This window comes from Physella acuta, unplaced genomic scaffold (assembly GCF_028476545.2).
Source record: "Physella acuta isolate Inbredline_101_S28 unplaced genomic scaffold, ASM2847654v3 ptg001374l, whole genome shotgun sequence".
Taxonomy (NCBI): Eukaryota; Metazoa; Mollusca; class Gastropoda; family Physidae; genus Physella; species Physella acuta.
The window spans coordinates 44,386-53,856 of NW_026732889.1; the positions used below are offsets into that span (position 1 = coordinate 44,386).

Sequence of the window (9,471 nt, forward strand, 5' to 3'; positions counted from 1 at the left end):
AAGTTTTAAAGGTATCAACTATTCAAGAAAGGGATTTGTAACACACTATGATGATAAGTGTTCATAAGTTTAAAAGTTAAAAGTTATCCAATAATCAAAGAAAGGATTTGTAAAACATTATGATGATACATGTTCATAAATATAAATTATTTTAAAACTTAGTACCAGAATTAATTTTTAAACTTGAAGAACAAACATATGAAAAGCAAACTAGGTCAAATGAAAAAATAAGGAGAATAATATGAGCTTTAAAGGACTATTCTTTTTTAAAGCTAAAAACTTTTACTTCCAACTCTGCTCTTTTCTTTAAGATGCTAGCTGATTATTTTTAAAATTATCTAATGAAATTTAAATTTTTTAAAAATTAAACAAAAAGAGAAATGCTTACCTTCTTGAAATTGTTTAGAAAAAATTCCTTGCTAGTGTGTTCAACTTTAACATTGACACATCCATCTGGAAGGTCTATTTCTTCCATATCCCCTATTCCTATATCAGGCAATATTTCAACATGTCTATACGATTTGGAGGATTGCATATTTGTTGCCAGGGAGTCCCATTTTTTAATTGTATCTAAATTGAGGTAGAAAAAGCATTTATTAAAAACTGTTAAACGAGTAGTGAAGCCTTATTTTTAAAGGAATTTTTAAAAATTAACTCTTATAATACAGTTACAAAAAACTAATAAAACTACAATACAAGAAGTCAGGCAGCAGTTTCCAAACTTTTGTCACTTTAAAAGGCCTCAAAATTTTTGCACCTTCCCAAACTCCACCCACTCCTCCCATGTTTAACTGTAGGTGTATAATATACACACTATATGTATATGAAAGATGAGTTCAAAACAATAAGTTGTCCATCAGGCAGAGGATGCTCAACAGTTAAAGAATGACAGCTCATTTAGGAAGGGGGACTGATCACAAACAAACACTGACTTGTAGCTATAGCCTACCCATGACTGGGAAAGGGTAAAAGAGAGGGGACCCTGAATGTGTTGCCATAGGTAAGGGGTCGGCAACCTTTTGCTAGTCAAGAGCCAAAAGTTACAATTTACAAACTTTCCCAGTTTTTAAAGAGCCACAACATTTTTAGTTCAATATTCGGTATTTGATTAGGATTAGGTAAATAAATTTGATTTGTTATTTAAAATAAATAGCTTTAAATATGAAATATTATTTATTCATATAAAAACATAGACATGTTTCGCCAGGATAGTAAAATTAGTAATCAAATAATATTATTCTAGGACTATCTCAATCCACTTTAGAAGCTGTTAATTTTAATTTTATTTTTTTCTTTACGGATATCACTGGCTGAGGAGGTATCTCCAAATAGCCAGCCAGGCCTCAACACGGCAAACAACTTCTAACTGGCTTGGATATCGGTTTGAATAACTTGCATCGTTCGCTTTTATCCTTTGGTTCTTACCAGGCTTATATTCCATCCAACTGAACGCGGAGTAAAGTCGCCGTCCAGTAAAAATGAAATTATATAACTATTAATATTTGTGCAAGGAACTGGAGAGCCGAAGTCAAAAGTAGCTGACCCCTGCCATAGGTCCACAGAAAATAAACACGCAAATTAATTTAAGTAGACTATACCCACGTCTTCATCCAGACAGTATTGCTTAACTGAACTGACAAATGTTAATAGATAAGGTATTTAATACAACTAACAGTTTCATATTCAGGATAGAGTAAAATGATAATTCTATAATCCATGAAATATAAAGGAAGGACAAGAAGCCATATAAAGATTTTGATATTCATATTTAATACAATAATAAATAATTAATGAACACCTTATTTTTTTTTGGTTACTATTGATGATTTGTTTTTTTAATAACTTTTGCAAACAGTTTCTGGTTGTCTACCTTGATTTTTTAAAATCTTTAAATGGGAAGTAACTATCAAGATATTAAATTAAATGGAGGCCACAGAGTTGACGAGTATCCTTCCAACACATTGTTGACATGGATTAAAAAAATGCTGTTTTTAGATTGCAATCAAAGTGCCCCAGAAAAAAAATTTAATATTTTAGAATCAATGTTATAAAAGTTGCAACTCCCGAGAACTTGAAAATAATTTTTTGAGTTCAAGGCTACATTTCTATTTATTTTCATCAAGCCTAAGTTATAACCTGATGTTTCACCTTTGTAAGACAAACATTGATTGGCTGTACAGGAACTCAGTGATCAATAGTTATCTGTTTACAAAACATTGAAGGTCAAGTTTTTAAATAACAATGCTATTTTAAACCATATGACCTAGTTCTGCCATTTGTGAATTTTTTTTTTATAATATAAATTTATGCTAGCCTATCAAATTGCAGGATGTCATTGTTTATGTCGCCATTACCATGTGAAAACCAAATTGCTTTTGCCATTTTTAAAAAATTGTGTTTAATTTCAGAAAATACTAAAACATCAAATACATCCATTCTTTTTAAAGTCAGAAAAAAAATAGTCAGAATTTTATAGCCATATTAATTTTAATTACACTGTGCATGATTTTAAAAATATTTAACGGGCTTCTTAAATACCTTTGAAACTATTCTCACTTGGGTCCATTAGTCTGCCCCTATCAATTTGCAAATTACATCAATAAGCAATTAAAAAATTTGATTACATGAACTGAAAACAGTACTGGTAAAAGTACTTTAATTTTTAAATTGTTTATTGTTAAAAAATGTGTTCTTTACCCCTGCATCTAAAAGTTTTCATAGAAGCAATGTCATTTAACCCTCTCAGCACTTAAACAGCTAATAGAAATTTACCTCCAGAACAAAGAAAATGTTAGTTTCTTAGCTCACTGAATTAAAAAATTCATTACAAATCAATCATTCCTCCAATTATTAAAAAACAACAGATAATTGAAGAGAAATGATGGTATTTTAATTAATATATTACACATTTATTTCTAACAATACCAAACATGGGCAACCCCAGAAAATGATTTGCGAAAAAGCATGTTTGTTTTTTAAATGGCTGCAATGCTATGACTGATGCTCTGGGTTAGTTTTTAATATAAGGAGTGTTGTTGAGGCACCATTGACTGTTTAGCAAAAATGTGTTGTCTGCTAGATTTCTTCCCATTCACTAACATGGTGGGCAAAATGGACAGGCTAAGTTGGCTGTTCCCTCAATCAAGTTAGTTTTTGAAGGTTTTTTTTTTACCCCTGCATAATTTATTTTTAATTAATGAAATTAGTTAAGTAGGACATAACATATAATTTTCTATTAATTGCACAAGCTTGAGTGTTCTTACAATAATATTAAATACAGTAATTAACATTTTGCTTATCTATGTTTGCTTGATATTCTCAGCCATTAGGCCAAAACAAAAGTACAAATGGCAAGTTTCCATCAAACACTAATTGTAAAGGGTGGGGAAAGCAGCACCACCATATGTGAGGGTGGGGGTGATTAAGATGATACCAACCTGATTATAGTTTGGAATTAACACACACAAGTGCGATCCAAGATATACTATTCTTCATTTACATAAATCAACTATTCTACTTCTATCTAACTAATCTATACTATGTGCTGTCTACTACTACTACTACTAACTACGCACTCCCATGACCAATCCTAACGCAATCTACCTCTAGCTCTCTACCTAACTCTACATTTCTCTTGCGCTACCTAACACCAACTGTTCCCTAGCTCTACATATCTCAGTCTCTAACCGTTACTTATCACTAACTGCTGATCTAACTACTGACACACGCTTCAGTGGTCAGCTGACCATCCCACGTTACCGGTCAGCTCCTGTATTTTCATTGGTCTGTCTGGGGTCGGCGTGGTCGAGTCGGTAAAGCTCATGGTTGCTAAACCGAAAAGTCTCGAGTTCGAACCCTCGGGCAGATGAGGCGCGTTAGCTGGGGACAGCCACTCTTCTAGGAGAGACAACTCCAAAATCAAACAACTGCTGCCTTGTAGTTTGTTCTTGGTTGGACAAAGGCCATGGAAGCAAATCCAAAAAGAAAAGCAGGCTGAAATCGGAGTCAATGGCCTCAATGGCACAAAACCAGTTGACATGTAATCCTTAATTGTGACGGAAGCATGGTCGAGTCGGCAAAGCTCATGGTTGATAAATTCAAAAAAAGTCTCGAGTTCAAACCCTCTGGCAGATAAGGCTCGATACCTCCCAACACCAAAAATTAAGAACAAAGAAGAAGAAGAAGAAGATTGGTCTGTCTAACCTACTAGCTATAGTCTGTTTCTACCATCTACCCTGAACTAGCGTCATCTACCCTGAACTAGCGTCATCACACTAATCATCCATTGTAATAATTTGAATAATTAGCAAAATAAAAATTGTATGTGTTTCTGAAATAACCATGAAAAATTGTTAAAAGACGGAATCATGGTATAGTCGTTTTCTGCTGCCATGACGATAAAGTAGGTCAAGCGACAGGCTAAATATACTGCCAATAAACAGTAGCAAATTTACTAAAAGTAGCTTGAGACTTCCTGTGTATTGATAGGCATTTCAAAACTCCTTAAAAAGAATAGTTCCATCACTAGGTGATACTAAGTATAGCGTGTTGTTTACAGCCGGATTCTGACGTACCATAATAGAGGCATAAGGGCTAAGAGAGTGAAATCCATAATTTCAACACAAATTTTATGACATCAATGAGAATATATTAATTACATACATTAAAACTGTAAAAAAAATAAACATACCATTAATTGAGTTATCAGGCATGTAGTTTTGATTCTGGTTTGTTATCCATGTAGCAGTTTTAAGTGCCATTGTGTCTGAATGAAGTAAAAATTAAAACAAGAAAAATTATTGTTTCCATAGGATTAATGCTAATCATATTAAAAAAATGTCTGTTAAAATTTAAATAAGACTATAATGGCACAGTAAAGCACAATGAACAAATCCCTAACACCATAAAATAGATGTTATGTAAATACTAAACCAAAGGGAGACAAAAGATAAGAAAGATAGCCTTTCAGTAGTTTTCTACACTACAGTTTTTCTGTTACCGATACCTGTCCTTCTAGTTTCTACTAGTTTTAACTCAGGGGGCATAACTTCTAAATAAAAGAATATGGCAGTGCCTTAAAATTTTAAAAGTTGAAATGAGGGATTTTTTATATGAAAAATAAATAATGTAAAGCATATGTTTTTCCTCTTTATGGAGAATAGCAAAAATGGGTCCACAATTATGTGTTTAGTAGCTCTGAACATTTGGCTCAAAAGCAGAAGACATGTAAAGACATGGAAATTTGGCCATTTTACTGAATATTTATTTTTAAGAATTTTTTTTTCATAAATGTAAAAATAAAACGGGAGAATGTCTACACCCGAGTCCGATAATGGAATCTTCTTTGAAAAAGGGGTGTTAGGTTACTGGTAATTAACTAAATACACACTTGGCTGGCTAATGTTGATGCTAACCCTGTCCCTAACCCTAACCCTGGTCCTACCATACGCCTAACCCTAATTTCTAACCATAAAATTAGTCAAGATTACAATACTACTAACAACCCAACACCCCTTTTTTTAAAGAAGATTCCATTATCAGACACCAGTATCTATAATCATCCAAAACAACTAAACACTTTACTATTGATGTTGCTTGTATTAGTTAGATTTAGCCAAGTAATATCTGAATTCAACTTTCAATATGGTTTGTGGATCTGGGTACAAACAATACAGGAGAAATCAAAATCTATTAAAATAGTGGACTGAATCTTTCAAACATTAAATTTAGTTAGTGATGCCACTAGTGATTTTTTTAAACTACCAATCTTAACTGATATTTCAAAATTTTTAAAGTTAAGAAACATGGATGCACAAATTGCAAAGATGACAACCTTGTGGAACAAAATCATGATATGAGAAATTGAGAACCTCTATGGAGATAACAACAAACATTTAGACAGAGAAGAATGAAGGTCCAGTCATCACCACAAGGAGCAGTTGTCATACGTAAAAACAAGTGTAGTGTAAGGTATCATCTAGCGATTCATCACCCTTAGTTTTTAACTTTTCTTTTTAAACAGTTATTGAAGATGCTAATATTTAAAAACTTACCGACAGCATCACCTTGAAATCTAGATGATTCAGTCTCTGGAGCTGTAAAAGGTTTTCTAGGGACGGAATGTAAAGCTTTTTGAGCTGCCAAGACTGTTAGGTCAAATGATGGAAGAGAAGGGGACAGTTTGATGAATTTGGAACTAGTTCCAAATGATGACAGCCTGCAGAAGTATTGAATGTGAATTTTTTATAAATTATTTTAGAGCTAAAAAAGCATTGCATGTCAACTTCTGCTCAAAGTTTGGTAAGCAAAAGAAAAAAAGTGAGGAATGACAGCAAGTGGTAAATGCAGTATCATTATTTGAAACAAAACTTTTTTCTTAAATTGCAAAAAAAAGTAAAAGATAATAAAAAAATATTTTTAAAAAAACAATGGAAAATTTTTATTTAGTTATAATTTACTTATGCTAATTTAAAAGAATAATACCCGTGAATAAATGTATCATGTTTGATAATTAACTTTCCAAAACAAGTTAATAATTTCAATGTTAAAATGGTTAAAAAATTCTAAGATGGCCACCATCACCATGGCAATGGCAGGAAATTTTCGGCCATAACTCTTTGATATGATATGATAGAATTAGGTTTAGAAATAAGCATTTTGGCTAATTTGTTATTCCTCACCCGTCCATGCCCTTAAAGAGTATTAATCTTCAAACCTTATAAAATCTCCCTCTTTTCCAAAAGCTGTAGCGTATCTAGATTTATCTTGAATATTGGGGTTGTCCAATGACTGAGGATTGCTCATTAAAATTGAACGAGACGCAACATTCGGAACCATTATCCTGTTATCCAACTCGCCATCCTGCTCAGTATCTTCTGCAACAAAATGTTTCATCATATATCTGGTTTCATCTGGTTGAAAGGCAACTGCTTGTTCAGTCAATCTGGGGTGTTTCTCAGGTGTTTCATCTGCATATCTAATATAAAGATTATTGTCATTCTCTTTTATCAATAAAACAGTAGACGATGACGAGGATGGACATGTTCTCTTTAGAGGGGATGACGCTTCTGTTGCTCCTAATGACTGCACCTGTGCTGGTTGGCATACAGGATTTCCCGCATTGGTACATGCTGGAGGAGGTGCTACAGATGCTTCAGAGGCCACAGTCTCTTTGGCAGCAGGGAGCTGAAGATATTTTTTAACTATATGCTCTTGGTTGTCAGCTATCAATGCTTCACAAAATAATTCAAAGCATTCTTTCTTGGACAGTTCATTGAGCAGCTCTTCCACTTGTTCTTCCTCCGGTCGACCATTTCCCTGAGAAAATAAGATGGACAAAAGATTAGACGAAGAACAAAAATATTACAATGTGTTACGCATCATGTATTTTTAATCTTAGACGCATGATCTCACTTTTTTACTTTCCCGTATATACAAAGTATAGAGAAAGTCTTGTAATTGGGCAAAAAAAAAATAATCGAGATTTGCAAAAATCTCGACATTTTAGGGCTTCCTGAGTAGGAAAAACATAGTTTTGCAATCTTGTCTGTATGTTTTGTGTGTGTATGTGTGCCTGTGTGTAAACACGATAACTTCAGTACCGTTAGAGCTAGGTTGATGAAATTTCATATATAAGTATTATATCAAAATTGTATTAACTTTTGAGCGATTTCCAATAACTGGAAGTGGAATTTTTTCAAAAGCCTATAACTTGAGTACTATTTTAGATAGATAAAGAAATTTCACATGTAAGTTAAAGTTCTAATTCTCTGCCTTCTATTAAATTTTGAATAATTTCCGTCGACCGGAAGTAGTAATTTACATTATTTACAATTTCTTAAAAAACGCATGTGAATTTATAAAGTACTAATAATATCCCGCACCATTGTGCACATTTTATTTGGCATTTTTTTTTCGAGATTCTATTCTATTATAAAAAGTTAAAGTAATTAAAAATAGATTTAAAATACTGTCTATGTCCGGAGTTGCCATCCCCCGTAGTGTTATATTAGAATATTCAAGAAAGTTTAGGGGAGATCACTCCCAGTTTATTATCTTATTGGATCATGTAAAACCAAACACATTGCATCACAGGGTTCTAAACTTGATCTTAATCTTTATTTTTTAAAGGGTAACTTAGCTGGCAAAACGTAATGTTTTATCAATTGTGTATTTTTAGTTATATAAATATACACTATGCTGCCCAGGGCGTGCTTTATGAAAGTCTTAATTGTAAAGACATCTCGGCAACCCCCCACCCCCCAGGTGTCTGGAGTATTGCGGGGCACTCTTGAAATCCAGAGGTTATAGTACTGCATGGGTGCCAGGTACGGCCCCTGGTTTGGTTTAATCATCCCATGTTGTGTGCCAGGAACCCAGGGCACCAAATTACAGCCTGCAGAATGTTCCTGATTTGATTTAGTAAATGCTTATAGTAGCCAATCGTATCCATAATCATTAGTGTATAGCACTTATTAAAACAATCATAGATGCATTAGTGTTCATGGGGGGAGCCATGGTCACAAAATTGCGCATTGCAGGGGCGCTGCCCTCCAAAATTGAAATTATTTTTCTGTAGAAACCTCCCCAGGAGTATTCTCAACAACTTCCCAAATTTTCATGCCACTCTTGTGAAAGATGTAGAAATAGATAGATAGCAATCAAAATAAGCTTAACATAAATACAAATTCTAACTAAAAAATCTCAATGCAAAAAAACACGCTCACAAAAAATGTTATCTCACCTTTATACGATTAACTTGTCTTTGACTTAGTACTCTCTTTGCTAATAGCTGAGTATATAGACCATCATTCACATTGATACTATCAACAAGGCCAACCCGATTGGTAATGAGCACATCGCGCTTTATCTTGTCCATGGTACAAATTCACCTGGCTAAATATTAAATATGGCTTAATACAACATATCTTATTTTACATTGTATTCATTTCAATAAAAAGATAAGGTTATAAATTGAAATCCATATGAATTAGAGATTATATTCCATTTGATTTTTTTGTTGTGATAGATTATCATTATGTGTAGTACGAGAATGTATGACTCGTAGGAAAAAAAAAGAATGTTGATTTTGATTAACTTTAAAAAAATAAACTTAGCTTGTATGTTTTATTACAGTGTTAGCTATTAATAAATATAGCTTGTACAACCATTGCATTAAAGCTGTATTATTTCATGCATCATCTTAACTTTCACAATAATTGTGTAGTGAACAACCAATAGATTCAATAATAAGTAAGGTAGAATAAACAAACACGATTACACTAAAAGCCCAGAGATAAAATAATTTACTAGGCAAGTCTGCAAGATGACAATCCTAGTCTTCTTTGTGTGCCTTTATATTAATAGTAGTTAGTTAACGCTTTAGTTCTTAGGTTATTGACTAACAAAACCTATTTTTCAATTATTTTTTTAAACTTTAAAACTTTACTAGATCTTTGATCTATTATTTTT

General features: G+C 32.9%; 1 protein-coding gene across 1 annotated transcript in view; it reads right to left on the reverse strand.

Moving 5' to 3' along the window:
• LOC131927119 (uncharacterized) overlaps positions 1–8,891 on the reverse strand; it is a 39,023-nt gene extending 30,132 nt beyond the window's left edge. The window contains exons 1-5 of the mRNA XM_059282786.1: positions 8,744–8,891; positions 6,716–7,317; positions 6,054–6,217; positions 4,691–4,765; positions 389–570 (exon numbers count right to left, since the gene is read on the reverse strand). Coding sequence (XP_059138769.1) covers positions 389–570; positions 4,691–4,765; positions 6,054–6,217; positions 6,716–7,317; positions 8,744–8,878 — 1,158 coding nt within the window. The 5' untranslated portion in view covers positions 8,879–8,891. The remainder of the gene's footprint in view (positions 1–388; positions 571–4,690; positions 4,766–6,053; positions 6,218–6,715; positions 7,318–8,743) is intronic.
• Positions 8,892–9,471: the final 580 nt, after the last annotated feature.